The following is a 20530-nucleotide window of genomic DNA, read 5'->3' as shown; positions in this document are numbered from 1 at the left end:
AGGTCCAGTCCCACCTATCATGTTTACCTCACTGCCTTCATCTTTGTTTTTCTTCTGACTGTCTCAAGCTGGTGCTTTGTCAGTAATTACTCTTTCAGCTACTGTTATTCTGTTCCCAGCCACTTCTAATTTATTTATTCTGCAAATCGATTCTTTATATGTCTCCTTGGCTCTGTATTCTTGCCTTTTCACCTCATTGTGCTATTTTTAGTATGTCATTTCTGAGCCTGTGTTTTATGAAACTCAGATTCTTAATAGCTTACTACTTGGGAATTCTCTTCTTTTTTGAAGGGCAGTTACTCTTTCTCCCGCAGGCATTGTGCCTTTCTCTCCATCCTGCCACGAGGGCAGAACCTGGCCGGCCAGTCTCCTCACTGGCTCAGACCCACAGGGACGGACGGTCTGTGGCATCTGTGGGTGTCACTGTGCAGTGGAGGGGAACCTTCCACTCCAGCTCCGTTCCAGGCTGGTTGCACGCTAGCAGCTCGGTGCAGGTGTGCGAGGAGAGGGAGGTCCGTGGAACGCGAAAAAGGGAAAGGGAATCAGCTCAGCAGGGCTAGGGCCACAAGCAGCCTGACTCTGCTCTCTCCTGGGATACATTCTTTCCTCCCTAACTTTCTTTAATTCCCGCCATGGCTCTCTGTTGCTTCTTCCATCCTAGACCCTTCCTGTTTCACTGATCCCAGCTTTAATAAACTTCCTCTCAAAAATCACCTGGACTCATGTCGTGAAATTTTTCCAGCACCAAGTCCAGAACCCACACGCTACAAGCAGACTATGCAGACCCGATCAGGTCCCTGTCCAGCAGCATTTTCTGGCGCCCAGAGAGAAGTGCCTTGTCAGTGTTCCCTTCTGTCAGGGGTTCTGCTGACTCCCAGTTCACTGTCGGAATACTTGGCCCCAGGTGTTCTCACTAGACTACTTCCCTTTTCTTTTTTCCGAGCCTGGACGTGCCAAAGCAGTGATCCCCAGCGTGCTTTTCCTTGTCACATGGGGAGCACTCAGGGAAGGGCTTCCAGTCACGTGGAATCCAGGCGCCTGCAGGACTGCCTGCGTCACTCACGCTCCTGCCACAGCCGCCCGGGATATTTTATTTTACTCCCTATCCTTTTCTCTCATACAGCCTCTGCACGGCGTGGGGTTGGGAATGACTTGAGTCAAACTCTGAATTCTTGGAAATTTTTATTTCCAACAGACCATCAGCTGTTTTCTTTAAATTTGCTGTTGGCACATTTCTGCCAGTTTTTATCCATTAGCTGTTCATATAATTATGTCTAAAAGGATGGATATTTTGAAATCTGGCTTCATTTGCCACTCTTAAAACAGAAATCACACTACTTAAAACAAAACGAAACAAAACAAAATGCCCTGATATGGCCACATAAAAAAAGATGACTTTTTGGCCTGACAGATGTCAAAATACTAGCATTACTGGTATACCAAAATGACTACAGTGGGTGTTGGTTGTTCTCCCTCCTCCTCAACAGAACACAGACTCTCTTCAGTACTTCCCTCTCCCCAGTTACCTTGGATGCTGGCCTCACCCTGCGACCCTGGCTCACTTCTGGCTCATGAGGTGAGATCTGCTGGAGGCATCTGGGATATACCTTCTCCCTTAGAGAGAGCAACAAGCTCCTCTTCCTCTCTTCCTCCATGCACAGGCTATGTACAGCCCTGAATTCTACTGACAATGACCTACAACATTAGGTGAAATCTGCTGGAGATAAAGCGAATCCATGAATGGTAGAGCAGATCAACAGAAAGAACCTGGGCCCTTGAGTATGTCTCTGATATGAAGCCCATCTCTCACTTTAATAAAAAAAAATGTTTTTATTGATTTTAGAGAGAGAGAGAAAGGGAGAGGGAGAGAGAAAGGGAGAGGGAGAGAGAAAGGGAGAGGGAGAGAGAAACCTCGATGTGAGAGAGAAACATTGATCACTGCCTCCTGCATGCAACCTGACCAGGGATCGAATTCGCAACCTGGGTATGTGCTCTGACCAGGAACTGAACCAGCAATCTTTTGGCGCACAGGATGACACTCAACCAGCTGACTTTTATCACTCACTTTCATATGGGCTGCCTTTTATATGAGCTAGTAAAGCTCCATTCCCCAGGGGTGGGGGGGGGGGGGCGTGCAGGAGACAGCCAATCAATGATTCTCTCTCATTATTGATGTTTCTACCTCTCTCTGTCTCTTCTTTCCTCTTTGAAATCAATAAAAACATAGAGAAAATACCTACAAAAACAAAATTTGCCACATTTATTTTCTATCTCTTCCTGACACACACGTATTTTTCCTTATTATTTTTCTTTTTCTGGATTAACCATTTGAAAATAAGTTGCAGACATATGGATATCACCCCTAAATATTTCTGAATGCATTTTTCTAATAAGGACATTCCTCCATATAACCACAGTGCCATTCTGACATCTAAAAAATTAACCATAATTTTATAATTATCATCTAATTTATAGACAATATTCAAATTTCCCAATTGTCTCAAAAAGCGTAGTTTATAGCTGCTATTTTTCCTAGCTAGTCCCATCAATGTTTACATATTACATTTGATTCTTATGCCTCTTGGTCTTCTTAAATCTAAAATAGTCTTCCCACATTATTCTGGGATTTTTTAAAATAAAATTTATTTTTTAAAGTGAGAGCTCAAAGTTTAAAATTTTCCTTAAAAATGTATTAGTATTACCTTGAATTTAATAAAGTAAAATTTCAAAGTTATTATGACAGTTCACTTGGTAAAATATTCTAGTCTCTGTGCCCGTGAGTCAGATGCGGGATGACAGCTGCTCTCAGTGGACCGGTTTGGGAAGCCCAGCAAGGCTAAGAAAGGATGATGGTGACACTCACTGGCCACGAGGCCATGCTGGTAAGCAGAATCCTAGGTCCCAGAGCGAATCTGAAAGAAGACCTCTGCTCTCAGGGAACAGACATCAGTGAGTGTTGGGGTACCGTACGAATCACTTGAGCACACTGTTCATAATTCGTATGTGATGCTGCTTGTAAGAGCTCATTACACAGCTAATAACACACAAGCTTATGCCTTAGTTAGCCTAAGCCTACTTTAAACCGAAGCGCTGAGGCAGAATACATTAAGACTCCTTACAACTGCAGCCACAACCAGTTAGTTACTTACCTATTACCTGAATGCTGTGAACCCAACGGCAGTCTGCTGTTTAAAAAGACAGGCTTCTGAAATGAGGTAAACTGAGTTTTCATAAGCAAACATGAAAACTGCACCAGGAGGACTGACTGAAAGGGGCAACATTTCACTGCTTATGCAAAAGCAGCAGGAAAGAAGGCTGTAAACTATTCCAAAATACTGCAAGCAGCAAGAGTAACTGTCATGACAAGGTGTGCTTGCTGTCATGCTACAACGTGTCTGTGAGATGCTGACTGCAGACTGTGGCTCCTCGGTGCCCTGGCACACATCTCGTTTTCATCTCAGACAATTCTTACTGACAATTTTAACTATTCTTGTTCCCAGGGCCTCCTTTCCTGTCTATATGTTGCCAACTTCAAAATTCCATTTTTCTGTCTTTAGCTTAGTTAGATAGATTTCTCTCTCTGGATTCTACACATCTCCAGCTGGACGGACCATCGAGCACCTCACACTTGCCCATCACGACCAAACTCAACATCTTTCCTGCTAACCTGCGCCCCCCTCCCCCCCTGAAGTCAATGATGTCACCCTGTTGTCCAGGCCAGACCTCACCGATCTCCACCACAACTGATCAGCCTCCAGCCCTGACAGCGAACCCACTTCCTGTCCACCTCCTTGCAACTGCTCACTTCGTGCATCCCCAACACCTCTTTCGTCCAGGTCATCACCAAGAGGACTGCTGCAATCGCCATCTAAGTGGCCTCCTCCCTGACTCCCCTCTCCAAACCCCATGACCTTACCAAAACAGAGCTCCAACTATTAACACCCTGTCCCACACCTTCATTCACGTCCCAGTGCTCGTAGCGTCCAGGTGGTCACTCCTGCCTCCTCTCAGTGCTCCTACCTACGCACTCGAGCATGAGTGTTTTTTCAGTCCTTCAAACATACCACATTCTTGTCTCCCTAGGAATTTTCACCTTGTACTACTTTCTCTGCCCGCACACTCTTCTCCTCTATCTTTAGCTAAGTCCTACTTTTTAAGGAGTCATCTTTGACATCTCTTCTTCCAGAAAGCTTTCCTGTCACCATGAGACTGAGTCAGGGGCTCTTCTCTGGACCATGGCACTTACACACTGAGCTGCGCGACTGTCTAGTTTCCCTGCCAGCAGTGCACATAGCAAGAAGCAGGAGGTGGAGGCAAGACGACGAATGTGGAGGCTGGTACAGCAGTAGGGATGGTGAGGGCCTGGACTACAGTCGCCATGTGGGAACTTACGGAAGCACATGACCTGGGAGAGATTTAGGAAACACAGAGGGTGTCTCTGCCTTATGCCACATTTATGCTAAATGCCTGACAAAGCACCACCATGAAATGGGTGCTTATTAAATATGGGTTAAAAATTAGTAAATTAATAAAGACACAGACGAAGATGCAAGGAAGCAAACAGGAGAACATATGAATCTAGTTCAGTATACACTTCTAAGTGTTGCAGGAATGTAGACAGAGGGGAGTGGAGCTGGGCGAGGTCATAGGAGGGACATGTGGTCTGAAAAGATAGGGCCCAATGGCTGGCTGAGCAGCCTGTGCAAGCAAGTGAGTGAGAACATAGGAGGGGAGGTTGGGTTTGATACTAATTCTATCACTTGCCAACTACCAACCAGGGAACTCGTCCAAACTTTCTGTGGCTCACCTATAAAACAAAGATGACAATGATAGTGCCTAACTCGGAGCGCTCATATGAGAACCAAATGAATTCGTTCTCATATTTCTAAACCCCTGAGAAGAACAGTGCATTGCACAGAAGAAACATGGTATTAGTATATATGCAATGTTAAATTAAATAAAAGAAACTCTGAGTGGTAGCTTCGCCTATTCAGATGCTGTAAAAATGGTCACGTGAAGTGAATAATTAACAACTGCATACCTCCATTTACCAGAAGATGCATTACACACATTTACTGAAAACTGTGAGGAATTTTCATATCTAGATCTTTAGGTAATATGTACAACATATTTTATACATATATATACACTTCCTAGTACACAGGAGAAATTGGAACTGCTGAGCTGCACCAAACAATACACCCCACTCCCATCACAAAACACATAGAAATACTTGGTAAAATATAGCAAAATAACTTTGAATATATAACCTAACTCAAAAAAAAAAAATAGAAAAAATTCCAGGGTCTAAAAGCAAGTAAAAATTTAAAGTTAAAGTATAAAACAAGAAACTAAAACTACAGGAATGAAATTTGAAGTAAATCTAAAACAATCCTCCCATATTTTTCTGTTTTTCATAATAAATAACTTTTTAAAGTGAGGATCTCAAAGTTCAAATTTTCCTTAAAAATCTATTAATATTACCTTGAATTTAATAAAGTAATTTTTCAAAGGTATTATCAAAGTTCACTTAGTAAGATTCTAGTCTCTGTACCTTAATATCCACAGAGGTAAATGAAAAATAAAAACATAATACAAAGACAGAAAATTATGAAAAAAGATTATGAAATAAAAACATGTACAGGGTTATAACAATCTAAAAATGTTTGCACAGTAAAGGAAATTATCAACGAAGGCATCCTACTGAACATGAGAAGATATTTGCAAATCACATATCTAACAAAAGGATACAACTCTTGTAAACATATGTGCACCCAACATAGGAGCAACCACATATATAAAGAAAATCTTGGTGGACATTAAGGGGAGAGATCAATAGCAACACAGTCATAGAAGGGAATTTTAACTCCCCACTGATATCAATAGATAGATCTTCCAGACAAAAATCAACAAAGCAACAGTGACCTTAAATGACACAATGGATCAGATGAATTCAATTGATATTTAAAGAACATTTCATCCCAATCAGCAGAATATACATTCTTCTTAAGTCTACAATGCAACATTCTCTAGGATAGACCACATGCTAGGACATAAAACAGGTGTTAATAAATACAAGGATACTGAAATCATATCAAACATCTTTTCTGACCACATGTTATGAAACTAGAAATCAATTATAATAAAAAAAAATTGGAAAACACTCTAACACAGGGAACCTAAATAAATGAATGGATTAATAATGAGAACAAACGGGGGGATATGGACACATATATAACACCTTAATCAATTTAGAAAAAAGAAAAAAAAATAATGAGACCAAGCAGTGGACCGGTGGCTCGCTTAGAGTTTCAAGCAGGGTGCTAAAAACCAAAAGATAGTGCCTGACAGTAGTTAACACCTAACAGGAAGTCCAGAATTGGCAGACAGACAGAAGAGTGGGGTCCTAAGCCAGTTCCCATGGGGCACTTAAACTTGGCTAAAGGGAATGACACTGCATTTATTTATTTTTTTGCACCTTTTTCTTCCTCTCTTTTTTTCCTCCTGTTTTTCTTCTCCATTTTCCTTTTTAATTTTTCTCTTTCCTTTCTTTACCCCCTTTTTAAAATTGATCTTGCTTATCTATCTGCTTTACTGATTTGTTATTATTCTAGTCTCTTGTTTTGTTCATATATCTAATTTCCTCTTCCCTGCTCCTACTCAATTTCCCTTTCTCTTTTCTTTTTTTTTAACCACTCAATGTTTTTATTTTTTTCTCTCTTCTCTTTTGCTTCTCCTAATTTCTTAACTTGTTTCACTTCCTAAATTTAGGGCTATCTGCTCTCTCCTCTATTCTCTTTTCTAGCTTTTTTTCTTCTTTCCTGTCTTCTCATGTATTTTCTCCCTCCTTTATTCTAAACTGTGGTCCTTCCCCTATTCCACTAATTCCTTAATGTTATTTTCTTTATTTAAGCTCTGAATCTACAGATTCTGCCCTGCCCTTTTTTTCTGGGTGTTTTTTTATTTGTGCTTTTTGTTTTGTTTGTTTGTTTTGTTGTGTTTTCTTCCCATATTCTTTTTTTCTTTTTTTTCTATCATTCTTGCTCTCTTTTCTCTTTCCAAATTCTCATCTCTCTGGTGGTCACTTTAGCTGGGGCTATAGGGGTCTTATGTACATTCATGTTCTGCTCCTCCTGTGTTATGTCCTGTCTTGTTGTATTTTGTGTTGTTCAGTCAGCACCTTCACAATGGCTGGCACGATGTGGTAGGGAGCGAGTCACATAATCAGACACCCTGAGAAGAGACTCAATCCACAAATGGGACTAACATTCAAGACCCAATTACATTAGGAGACCACAAGTATCTCAAGCAGGGGGCCTCCCTAGAACACCTAGCATAGTAGACATTGAGAGACTGCACCACTGGGTCCCCCAAAACATCTACTACATCAGGCCAACCCAAAAAATCTGGGAGGCAGAGAAGTATGATCTAATACATAGCAACAAATACAAACAACAGCAAAAATGGGAAGACAAAGAAACAACCCCCTAAAAAAAGGAAAGGAGGAATCACCAGAAAAGGAACGAAATGAAATGAAGGCAAGTAATTTGTCAGAGAAAGAATTCAGAGTAATGGTTATGAGGATGCTCAAACTTCTGAATGAGAATTACATGCAACTAAATGAGAATTGTAAAACCTGAATGAGAAATACACCAACATGAGTAAGCATCAAGAGGAAACAAAGAATGACATGGTTGCAATAAAGAACATCATGGAAGGTTTTAACAGTAGAATAAAAGCTGAGGACCCAATCAGCAAGTTAGAAGACAGAAAAAAATACCCAAGCAGAGCATCAACTGAAAAAAAATATAAAAAGCAAGAGGAGCTTTGAAACAACATGAAACGAAACAATATCTGTATAATAGGGGTGCCAGAAGGAGAGGAAGCTGAGCAAGGAATAGAAAACCTGTTTGAAGAAATCATGACAGAAAACTTCCCTGACCTTGGGAAGAAAACAGTCACACAAGTCCAGGAAGCACAGAGTCCCAATCAAGATGAACCCAAAAAGACCGACACCAAGACACATCATAATTAAATTGGCAAAGGTAAAAGACAAAAAAAGAATTTTAAAGGCTGCTAGAGAGAGACAGAAAGTGACCACAAGGGATCTCCTATTAGACTAGCAAATGATTTCTCAACAGAAACACATCAGGCCAGAAAGGGAATGGCATGAAGTATACAAAGTGATGGAAAGCAAGGGTCTGAATCCAAGAATAATATACCCAGCAAGGCTATCATTTAAAATTGAAAGTGAAATCAGGAGCTTCACAGACAAAAAAAAGGCTAAGGCAGTTTATTACCACCAAACCAGTAATGCAAGAAATGCTAAAGGATTTGCTGTAAAAAGAAGAACTATAAAGGGAGAAAGGAACTCAGGCATAAAGAATAAAAATGGCAACAAAAAAGTACCTATCAATAATAACCTTATACGTAAATGGATTAAATGTTCCAGTCAAAAGACACAGGTTAGCTGACTAGATAAGGAAACATGACCCATATATATGCTGTCTATAAGAGACGCACCTCAGAACAAAGGACTTACACAGGCTGAAAGTGAAGGGATAAAAAAATTATTTCAAGCAAATAGAAATGAAAAATAAGTTGGGGTAACAATATTAATTTCTGACAAAATGGACCTCAAAGTGAAGGCCTTAACAAGAGATAAGGAAGGCCACTTCATAATACTAAAGGGATCGATACAACAAGAGGCTATAACTCTGGTAAACATATATGCACCAAATACAGGAGAATCCAAATATATAAAAAAAACTTCTGGAGGATATCAAGGGACAGATCGACAACAATACAATCATAGTAGGGGACTTTAATACCCACTGATATTACTAAAGAAATCTTCTAGACAAAAAAATCAATAAGGAAACAGCAATCCTAAATGACACTAGATCAGACGGAACTAACTGACATCTTCAGAACATTTCACCCCAAAGCTATGGAATATACAATCTTCTCAAGTGCATGAAATTGACATTTTCAAAGATAGACCACATGTAAGAACACAATATAAGTCTCTACAAATTCAAGAAGATTGAAATCTTATCAAGCATCTTCTCAGACAATAATGGCTAAAATAAAAAATCAGCTACAAGAAAAACGCTCAAAGCCAATTAAATACATGGAGGATAAATAGAATGCTATTAAATAATGAATGGGATATCAAAGAGATCAAAGAATAAATTTTAAAAACCTGGAAACAAATTAAAATAAACACAAAACAATCCAAAATCTATAGGACACAGTGAAAGCAGTCCTGAGAGGGCAGTTCATAGCACTACAGGCCCACCTCAAAAAACAAGAAAAATTGGTAGTAAGTTTTCTAACACTAATTCTTTCACATTCTTAAAGAACTAGAAAGAGAACAACAAGAAAAGCTCAGAGTAAGTAGAAGGAAAGAAATGATAAAGATCAGAGTGGAAATAAATGACATAGAAGCCAAAAAAAACACCACACACAAAAAAAGATCAATAAATCCAAGGGCTGGTTCTTTGAAAGGATAAACAAGATGGATGGCCCTCTAATCAGACTCACCAGAAAACAAAGAAAGAGGACCCAAATAAACAAAATCAGAAATGAAAGACGTGAAGTACCAACTGACCCCACAGAAATACGATCATAAAAAAATACTATCAACGACTTTATTCCCAACAAACGGACAACCTGGATGAAACGGGCATATTCCTAGATAAATACAACCTTCCAAACTCAATCAGGAAGAATAAGAAAACCTGAGTAGGCCAATAATTACTGATGAAATTGAAGCAGTAATAGGAAAAAAACAAAACAAAAAACTCCCAGCTAACAAAAGCCCTGGTCAAGATGGTTTCACAGGGGACTTTTACCAAATATTCAAAGAAGAACTAATAACCTATCTGATGGAGACTAATTCCAGCATGACAGCAGGGCTGCATCTGGGAATAGCTAAAGGCATTTCCCCAAACCTGAAAAGGGATTATTGCTTGGCTGCCGGACAGCTAAAAGGCATCTTAATCTACATGTTATTGCCTCCTACCTGCTAAACACCTGAACAGCCGTAGGTTAATTCCCCCATTCTAACAATGGACTCTGTAAAAACCCTGACCCTTTGAAATGTATATCTCTGCCTCGCCTCAGGACAAATTGTGTTAATAAAAAACGTGGGGTCCTGGGATGAGGAGACCGACCTTAGGCCTTAAGACCTTAGAATTTGGGATCTTAGCTCCTCTAGCTAAACTCCTCTGACCCCCAATGCCTTTCAAAATTATGCTTGGTCTCTGGGTTCCTATCTAATCTATGCACAGCCTTCTCCAGATTTCCTGAACCTTTCTTGATGCTGGGACAAGAACCCCGGCACCTATCCTCCTCAAACAATCCCAAAAATTAAAGAGGAAGGCACACTTCAAAACTCTTTCTATGAGGCGAGTGTTACCCTAATTCCAAAACCAGATAAAGACACAACAAAGAAAGAGAACTACAGGATAATACCCTTGATGAAAATAGACGCTAAAATCCTCAACAAAATTTCAGCAAATTGGATCCAGCATTACATTAAAAAGATTATACACCATGACTAAGTGAGATTTGTTCTGGGGATGCAAGGCTGGTACAATATTCACAAATCAAAAAATGTGGTACAGCACATAAACAGATTCAAGACAAAAATTATGATCATATCAATTGTTGCAGAAAAAGCATTAGACAAAACCCAACACCCATTTTTTATAAAAACTCTCAGAAAAGTGGTAATAGAGTGATCATATCTTAACATAATAAAAGCCATATATGACAAACCTATAGTGAGCATTATACTCAGTGGTCAAAAACTAAAACCATTTCCCCTAAGAACAGGAACAGGGATCCCCTCTTTCACCACTCTTGTTCAACATAGTACTGGAAGTTCTAGCCATAATGATCAGACAAGAAGAAGAAATAAAAGGCATCCAAATTGGAAAGGAGGATGTAAAACTCTCATTATTCGCAGATAACATGATATTATACATAAAAAACCCTAAAGACTCCATCAAAAAGCTACTAGATTTAATAAATGAATTTGGAAACGTAGCAGGATACAAAATTAACATGCAAAAATTCATAGCATTTTTATACACCAATAATGAACTCTCAGAAAGAAACTAAAAAACAATCCCATTTACCATTGCAACAAAAAAATTAAGATACTTAGAAATAAACTTAAACAAGGAGGTAAAAGATCTATACTCTGAAAACTACAGGACGCTGAATAAAGAGACAGAAGAAACAAGTGGAAGAATTATGCTATTTCATGGATTTGGTAGAATCAATATCATTAAAATGTCCATACTACCCAAAGCAATCTACAGATTCAATGCAGTCCCTATTAAAATACCAACAGCATATTTCACAGGCCTAGAACAAACGCTCCAAAAATTTATATGGAACCAAAAAATACCCCAAATAGCTGCAGCAATCTTGAGAAAGAATAACAAAGTTGGAGGAATCACAATACACAGATACCAAAACCTCTGTGTTCACAACAACCTGGTAACTGGCACAAGAACAGGCATATAGATCAATGGAACAGAACAGAGAGCCCAGAAATCGACCCAAGCCACTATGCTCAATTAACATTTGACAAAGGAGGCCAGAGCATACATTGAAGCAGAGACAGATTCCTCAATAAATGGTGTTTGGAAAATTGGACAGATACAGGCAAAAACATGAAACTAGACCACCAACTTACTCCATACACAAGAATAAACTCAAAATGTATAAAAGACTTAAGTGTAAGATGTGAAACCATAAAAGTCCTAGAAGAAACCATAGACACCAAATCTCAGACATTTCTCATAACAATATGTTTTCCTAGGTCCAGGACAACAGGTTTATTTTCTACCTAAGGAGAAAATAAACAAATGGGACATTAAAATAAAAAGCTTCTGCTCTGCAAAAGAAACTATTAACAAAATAACAAGAGAGACCACTACATGGGAGAACATATTTGCCAATGATACATCCAAGGGGTTAATCTCCAAAATATTTAAGGAACTCATACAACGTAACAAAAGGAAGACACTCCAATTAAAAATGGGCAAAGGACCTAAATAATTTAGACACTTCTCCAAAGTGGACATACAGAAAGCCAAATGACATATGAAAAAATGCTCAAAGTCACTGATCATCTGGGGATGCAAATCAAAACAACGGGGAAGTATCACCTCAGAATGGCTACCATCAACAAATCAACAAACAAGTGTTGGCGAGGTTGTGGAGAAAAGGGAACCCTAGCACACTACTGGTGGGAATGCAGACTGGTGCAGCCGTTATGGAAAACAGTATGAAGTTTTCTCAAAAAAATTAAAAATGGAACTGCCATTTGACCCAGTGATCCCACTTCTAGAAACCTGAAACACTCATCAGAAAGAATATATGCACCCCTATGTTCATAGCAGCACAGTTTACAATAGCTAAGAATTGGAAACAGCCTGTATGTTCATCAGTAGATGAGTGGATAAAAAAACTGTGGTACATTCACACAATGGAATACTACACAGCAATAAAAAAGAAAGACCTCTTACTATTTGCAACAGCATGAATGGACCTGCAGGGTATTATGCTGAGCGAAATAAGCCAGTCAGAGAAAGATAAATATCACATGATCTCACTCATATGTGGAATCTAATGAACTAAATAAACTGATGAACAAAAGTAGACCCTGAGACATAGAAGCATGAACAGACTGTTGAACCTCAGAAAAAAGGCAGGGGAGGATGGGTGATTAGAGATCAACTAATGAACTTACATGCATATACACATAACCCGTGGACACAGACAACAAGAGTGGTGAGGGCTGGTGGTGGGGAGGGAGAGGAGGATAGGAGTAGGCTGGAAGAGGTTATTGGGGAAAAAGAGGACCTATGTAATACTTTCAACAATAAAGATTAAAAGACATAGAGACCAAAAAAACAATACAAAAGGTCAACAAAACCAAGAGCTGGTTCTTCGAAAGGATAAACAAGATTGGTGAACCTCTAGCTAGGCTCAACAATGAGCAAAGAGAGAGGACCTAAATAAACAAAATCAGAAATGAAAGAGGTGAGATAACAACTGATCCCACAGAAATACAAAGGATTATGAAAAAATACTATGAACAACTCTATTACAACAAAATGGACAACCTAGATGAAATGGACATATTCTTAGAAAAATACAAGCTCCCAAAACTCAATCAGGAGGAATCAAAAACCCTGAATAAGCCATTAACTATCAAAGAAATTGAAGCAGTGATCAAAAATCTCCCAGCAAACAAAAGCCCTGGTCCTGACGGCTTTACAGGGGAGTTCTACCAAGCATTCAAAGAAGAACTAAAACCTAACCTCCTTAGACTATTCCAAAATATTCAAGAGGAAGGCACACTTCCAAGCTCTTTCTAGGAAGACAGCATTACCCTAATTCCAAAACCAGATAAAAACACGACAAAAAAAGAGAACTACAGGCCAAAATCCTTGATGAACATAGATGCTAAAAATCTCAACAAAATTCTAGCAAATCAGATTCAGCATTACATTAGAAAGATCATACACCATGATCAAGTGGGATTTATTCCAGGAATGCAAAGATGGTACAATATCCACAAATCAATAAACGTGATACATCACATAAACAAACTGAGAGACAAAAATCACATAATCATATCAATCGATGCAGAAAAAGCATTTGACAAAATCCAACACCATTTCTTGATAAAAAACTCTCATCAAAGTGGGACTAGAGGGATCATACCTCAACATAATAAATGCATTATATGACAAACCTACAGCCAACATCATACTCAATGGGCAAAAACTAAACTCATTTACCCAAGAACGGGAACAAGACAGAGATGCCCACTTTCACCACTCCTGTTCCGATACAGTACTGGAAGTGCTAGCCATAGTGACCAGACAAGAAGAAGAAATAAAAGGCATCCAAACTGGAAAAGAAGAAATAAAACTGTCCTTATTCACATATAACATGATACTATACATAGAAAACCCTAAAGACTCCATCAAAAAACTACTAGACCTAATAAATTAATTCAGCAATGTAGCAGGATACAAAATTAATACCCAGAAATCTATGGCCTTTTTATACACCAATAATGAACTCATAGAAAGCAAAACTAAAAAAAAAAAAAAAAAAAAAAAAATCCCATTTACTATTGCACCAAAAAAATTAAAATATCTAGGAGTAAACTTAACGAAGGAGGTAAAAGACCTGTACTTGGAAAACTACAGGACATGGAAAAAAGAGACAGAAGAAGACATAAACAAATGGAAGAATATCCCATGTTCATGGGTTGGTAGAATCAACATCATTAAAATGTCCATACTATCCAAAGCAATCTACAGATTCAATGCAATCCCCATTAAAATACCAATGGCATATTTCAAAGACCTAGAACAAACTCTCCAAAAATTCATCTGGAATAAATAAGACCCCAAATAACCACAGTTGTCCTGAGAAAGAAGAACAAAGTTGGAGGGATCACAATACCAGATATCATGCTATATTACCAACCCACAGTTCTCAAAACTGCTTGGTACTGGCCCAAGGACATACAGACCAATGGAACAGAACAGGGAACCCAGAAATCGACCCAAGCCATTATGCTCAATTAATATTTGACAAAGGAGGCAAGAGCATACAATGGAGCCAAGACAGTCTCTTCAATAAATGGTGCTGGGAAATTTGGTCAGATACACGCAAAAATGAAACTAGACTACCAACTTGCACCATACACAAAAACAAACTCAAAATGGCTAAAGGACTTAAATGTAAGACGGGAAACCATAAAAACCCTATAAGACTCCATAGGCAGCAAAATAGCAGACAGGTGTCTTAGCAATATCTTTACCGACACAGCTCCTAGGGCAGTGGTTCTCAACCGTGGCTGCACATTAGAATCACCTGGGAATCTTTTTAAAATCCTGATTTCTGGGCCTTATCCTCCCGAAATTCTTTTTCTTTCTTATGGGGTGGGGCCACAACATTAGTAACAAAGAAACAGACTTTCCGGAGGATGAGGCCCAGAAATCAGGATTTTAAAAAGATTCCCAGGTGATTCTAATGTGCAGCCATGGTTGAGAACCACTGTCCTAGGGCAATGGAGACTAAGGAGAAAATAAACAAATGGGACTACATCAAAATAAAAAGCTTCTGCACAGGAAAAGAAACCATCAACAAAACAACAAGAAAGCCCACTGCATGGGAGAACATATTTGCCAATGATATTTCAGATAGGGGTTTAATCTCCAAAATTTACAGAGGACTCATACAACTTAACAGAAGGAACATAAACAATCCAATAAAAAAATGGGCAAAGGACTTAAACAGACACTTTTCAAAAGAGGACAGATAGAAGGCCAAGAGACATATGAAAACATGCTCAAAGTCACTAATCACCCGAGAGATGCAAATTAAAACAACAATGAGGTACAATCTCACACCTGTCAGAATGGCTGTCATCAACAAACGACAAGAGCTGGCAAAAAAGGAACCCTCGTGCACTGCTGGTGGGAATGCAGACTGGTGCAGTCACTGTGAAAGACAGTATGGAGTTTCCTCAAAAAGTTAAAAATGGAACTCCCATTCAACCCAGTAATCCCACTTCTAGGACTATATCCCAAGAAACCAGAAACACCAATCAGAAAGGATATATGTACCCCTATGTTCATAGCAGCACAATTTACAACAGCTAAGATTTGGAAACAGCCTAAGTGCCCATCAGCAGATGAGTGGATTAAAAAACTGGTACATCTACACAATGTAATACTACGCTGCTATAAAAAAGAAGGAACTTTTAACATTTGCAACAACATGGATGGAACTGGAGAACATTATGCTAAGCGAAATAAGCCAGTCGGAGAAAGATAAATATCACATGATCTCACTCATATGTGGGATATAATGATCAACATAATTTGATGAACAAAAATAGATCCAGAGACAAATGGCAGGGGAGGGTGGAGGGGTTAGAGAGCAACCAAAGGACTTGCATGCACGCATATTAGCATAACCAATGGACACAGACACTGGGGCGGTAGGGGTTTGCCCAGGGTGGGAATGGATGGGGGAGGGAGGGGGAATTGGGGGAAAAAGGAGACATGTGTAAAACTTTAGACAATAAATAAAAATTTTTTTTAAAAAGTATATAAAAAATATCTGATGAGGAATAACAACAATAACAAAGACAATTTCTAAGCACAACCTGGGCTTTTTAGTATCACCAGAGAAAATATTCATCTTCAGATTTTACCATTGTAGATAATATTTAATGAAAACAACAAAACTAAGGAAACTAAAATTACCTGCTCTTCCCTCTCCTTTTCTTTGGTCTTACTTCTGTAGACTCTAGAACAGGTGGCATCCTGAGAAGGAATGGCAGACAGTGGATGCAGTGGCATGCTCATCCCAGCCTCCTGTCTGGTCGTCTTCTTTACAGGAGAGAGTCTCCAGTGGTAGAGGCATTTTGGGCCATGGACCTAAAGCTGAGAGAGAGAAAACAGATATAACTGAGCGAAAACACTTTTAGTACACTGGATAACTCCTGTCTCATTAAAAAAATTTTTTTATTAATCTTTATTGTTAACAGTATTACAGATGTTCTCTTTCTCCCCCACATTGACCCCTTCACCCTGCTCCCACACCCTCCCCAGGCCTTCACTACACTATTGTCTGTGACCATGGGATATGCATATATGCATATTAGTTCTTTGGTTAATCTATTCCTGCCCACCCCCTTCCCTTTGAAATACATCAGTCTGCTGCAAGCTTTAATGTCTCTGGATCTACTCTGTTCATCAGTCTATTCTGTTCATTGGATTCCACATATAAGTGAGATCATGTGATGCTTGTCTTTCTCTGACTAGCTCATTTCATTTAGCATAATACTCTCCAGGTCCCTCCAAGTTGTCTCAAAGAGTAAGAGATCCTTCTTTTTACAACTGCATAGTATTTCACTGTGTAAATGTATCACAGCTTTTTTATCCATTCCTGTACTGATGGGCACTTGGGCTGTTTCCAGATCTTAACTATCTACACTAATAAAAGACAAACATGCAAATTGACCATACCTTTGCTATGCCTTAAGCCACGCCCACCAGCCAATCAGAGCGACTATATGCAAATTAACCCAACCAAGATGGTGGCTGGCAGCCACGGAGCTGGAGCAAGCAGGAGGCTTGGTTGCCCCAATGATGGAGGAAGCCAAGCTTCCTGCTTGCCGCGGGCGGCTCCAAGCTCCACTCAAAGCAACAAAGTTTCAATTATAGAAGGTAAATAAATCCCAGAATTAAAAATAAAAGAAAAAAAGGAGAGGCTGGGAGCTTCCATCGCCGGGGGGCTTGGCCAGCCTGAAAACGGCCCTCAGCCCCTCACCCAAACTGGCCAGGCACCCCAGTGGGGACCCCCACCCTGAAGGGGGTGTGACCAGCCTGCAAACAGCCATCAGCTCCTCACCCAGGCTGGCCAGGCACCCCAGCGGGAACCCCACCCTGATCCGAGACACCCTTCAGGGAAAACCAGCTGGCCCCCACCTATGCACCAGGCCTCTATCCTATATAATAAAAGGGTAATATGCAAACTGACCCTAACAGCAGAATGACTGGGAATGACTGGTCACTATGACACACACTGACCACCAGTGGGCAGACGTTCAATGCAGGAGCTGCCCCCTGGTGGTCAGTGCGCTCCCACAGCGGGAGCTCTGCTCAGCCACAAGCCAGGCTGATGGCTGCCAGTACAGCGGTGGTGGTGGGAGCCTCTCCCGCCTCCTCAGCAGCGCTAAGGATGTCCGACTGCAGCTTAGGCCTGCTCCCTGCTGGCAAGTGGACATCCCATGAGGGCTGCCAGGCTGCTAGAGGGATGTCTGACTGCCAGCTTGGGCCCGATCGCCCCAGGGAGTGGGCCTAAGCCAGCAGGTGGACATCCTCCGAGGGGTCCCAGACTGCAAGAGGGAATAGGCCGGGCTGAGGGGCCCCCTGAGTGCACAAATTTTTGTGCACCAGGCCTCTAGTCCTATGTAATAAAAGCTTAATATGCCAAGTGTCTGGTTGTCCAATCAGCCATTCAACCAATCAAAGCGTAATATGCTAATGATATGCTAAGGCCACTCAACTACTCACTATGATGTGCACTGACCACCAAGGGGCAGACAGTTGACCAGTCGCTATGATGTGCACTGACCCCCAGGGGCAGATACTCCGATCGGTAGGTTAGCTTGCTGCTGGGGTCCAGCCAATCGGGACTGAGCGAGATGGGATGGACACACCCTGGAGCCCTGCCACAGTCCCACCCTGGCTGGCCAATTTCCTGCATCCCTTCCTGGCCCCAAACATGCACCTGTGGGGTCCCTTGACCTGGCCTGCGCCCCCTCACAACCCGGGACCCCTCGGGGAATGTCGTAGAGCTGGTTTCGGCCTGATGGTGGAACGACCAGTAGCTATGATGCACACTGACCACCAGGGGGCAGACACTCAACTCAGGAGCTGCCTCCTGATGGTCAGTGCATTCCCACAGGGGGAGTGCCACTCAGCCAGAAGCCAGGCTCACGGCTGGCAAGCACAGTGGTGGTGGAGGGAGCTCTCCCAACTCTGCGGCAGCACTAAGGATGTCCGAGGGGAGCGGACCTAAGCCGTCAGTCAGACATCCCCTGAGGGCTCCTGCAAGAAGGCACAGGCCAGGCTGTGGGACCCCCACCCCCCAAGTGCACGAATTTCGTACACTGGGCTTCTAGTACTATATAATAAAACCCTGATGTGCAAATCGAACGAACAGCGGAATGACTGGTCACTATGACACACACTGACCACCAGGGGGCAGACGCTCAGCATAGGAGCTGCCCCCTGGTGGTCAGTGCACTCCCACAGGGGAAGCGCCACTCAGCCAGAAGCCAGCTGACAGCTGGCGAGTGCAGCGGTGGTGGCAGGAGCCTCTCCCACCTCTGTGGCAGCACTAAGGACCCCTCAGGGAAGGTCCACCTGCCAGCTTAGGCGGACATCCCCCAAGGGGTCCCAGACTGTGAGAGGGCGCAGGCTGGGCTGAGGCCCACCCCCCCACCAGTGCACAAATGTCATGCACTGGGCCTCTAGTTGTAAATAATGCTGTTATGAACACAGTGGTGCATAAATTCTTTCTTATTGACGTTTCAGGATTCTTATATATATTCCTAGAAGTGGGATCACTGAGTTAAATGGCAGTTCTATTTTTAATTTTTTTAGGAACTCCACTTTTTTAGGAAAACTCAACTGTTTTCCATATGGTTGTACCAGTCTGCATTCCCACCAACAGTGTATTAGGGTTTCTTTCTCTACACGTCATTTTTTTAATCTAAAATAAATTTAAGATATCTATGATCCATACATAACCTTCTAAAAGCGTAGACTCTCTAGGCTAGTTGTTGGCAACATTTTCCTGTAAATGGCCAGATATTTTAGTTGTAACAAATCTGGCCCATAATACCTAAAATATTTAGCGTCATGGGCCAGATTTGTTACAACTACTCAATTCTGCCATTGTAGCATGAAAGCACCCATATCAAGTATGTAAATGAATGAAATGGTTATGTTCCAACAAAAGTTTACTTACAAAAACAGATGGTGGATTAGATTTGACTCATGTGCCTGTAGTTTACTAACCCTTGCTCTAAAGGGGTTCCCAGGGAAGATGAAAGTCATCATGGACATTCCTGGGACCATGAAAAGGCTGCCTTTAGGCAAAATAATAGTGTCCGAATAAGCTATATTCAACGATTCTAGGCACCCCAGCTTCTTTTTCTAGTTTTCTCCTATATTCCTCCAAAGTGTCTAGTAATTGGAATGTGTGTTTTCTCTCTCTCTCTCTATTCCCCCAGCCCCACTAAGAACTATCAAACTCTGCTTACAAAACCAATTAAATATAAAATATCCAAATTATCCATAAGGTTTAAGATAGTCATTTTTCATGCTATTATAATTTTTTTAAAGAACTTCATTTTTATTATTTTTACTAGAGGCCCAGTGCATGAATTCGTGTACTGGTGGGGTCCCTCGGCCTGGCCAGTGATGGGGGCCCATCAGGGCCATCTCACCCAGTCCCAATCAGGGCTGGCTAGCTGGGGAGGGACTGCAGGAGGTTGGCTGGCTGGCTGGAGAGAGACCGCGGGAGGGCTCCAGGGTGTATCCGGCCCTCTCGCGCAGTCCCAATTGGCCGGACCCCAGCAGCAAGCTAACCTACTGGTTGGAGCATCTGCCCCTGGTGTTCAGTGCATGTCATAACAACTGGTTGAGTGGTTGACTGAATAGTTGACCCATTGGTTGGACATTTAGCATATTAATGCTTTTATTATATAGGATTGATTTTAGAGAAGAAGGGAGAAGGAGAGAGAGAAACATCAATGATAAGAGAGAATCACTGATTGCATGCCTCTTACACGCCCCCTACTGGGGATCTAGCCTGTAACCCGGGCATGTGCCCTTGATTGGAATTGAACCCAGGACCCTTCAGTATGCAGGCAGATGCTCTATTCACTGAGCCCTACCAG

At 41.2% G+C, this 20530-nt stretch overlaps 1 protein-coding gene across 2 annotated transcripts in view; it reads right to left on the bottom strand.

Annotated features, from left to right (window-relative positions):
• MARCHF8 (membrane associated ring-CH-type finger 8) overlaps window positions 1-20530 on the bottom strand; it is a 110186-nt gene that overhangs the window by 40748 nt on the left and 48908 nt on the right. For both annotated transcript variants that reach the window (XM_081104725.1, XM_081104724.1), the window contains exon 2: window positions 16320-16499. In XM_081104725.1, coding sequence (XP_080960851.1) covers window positions 16320-16421 — 102 coding nt within the window. In that variant the 5' untranslated portion in view covers window positions 16422-16499. The remainder of the gene's footprint in view (window positions 1-16319; window positions 16500-20530) is intronic.

The sequence above is a fragment of the Myotis nattereri genome (assembly GCF_964212035.1).
Source record: "Myotis nattereri genome assembly, chromosome: 13".
In the NCBI taxonomy this organism is placed as follows: Eukaryota; Metazoa; Chordata; class Mammalia; order Chiroptera; family Vespertilionidae; genus Myotis; species Myotis nattereri.
Note: the sequence above shows the minus strand (reverse complement) of the source record. Positions and strands in the feature narration are given on the sequence as shown.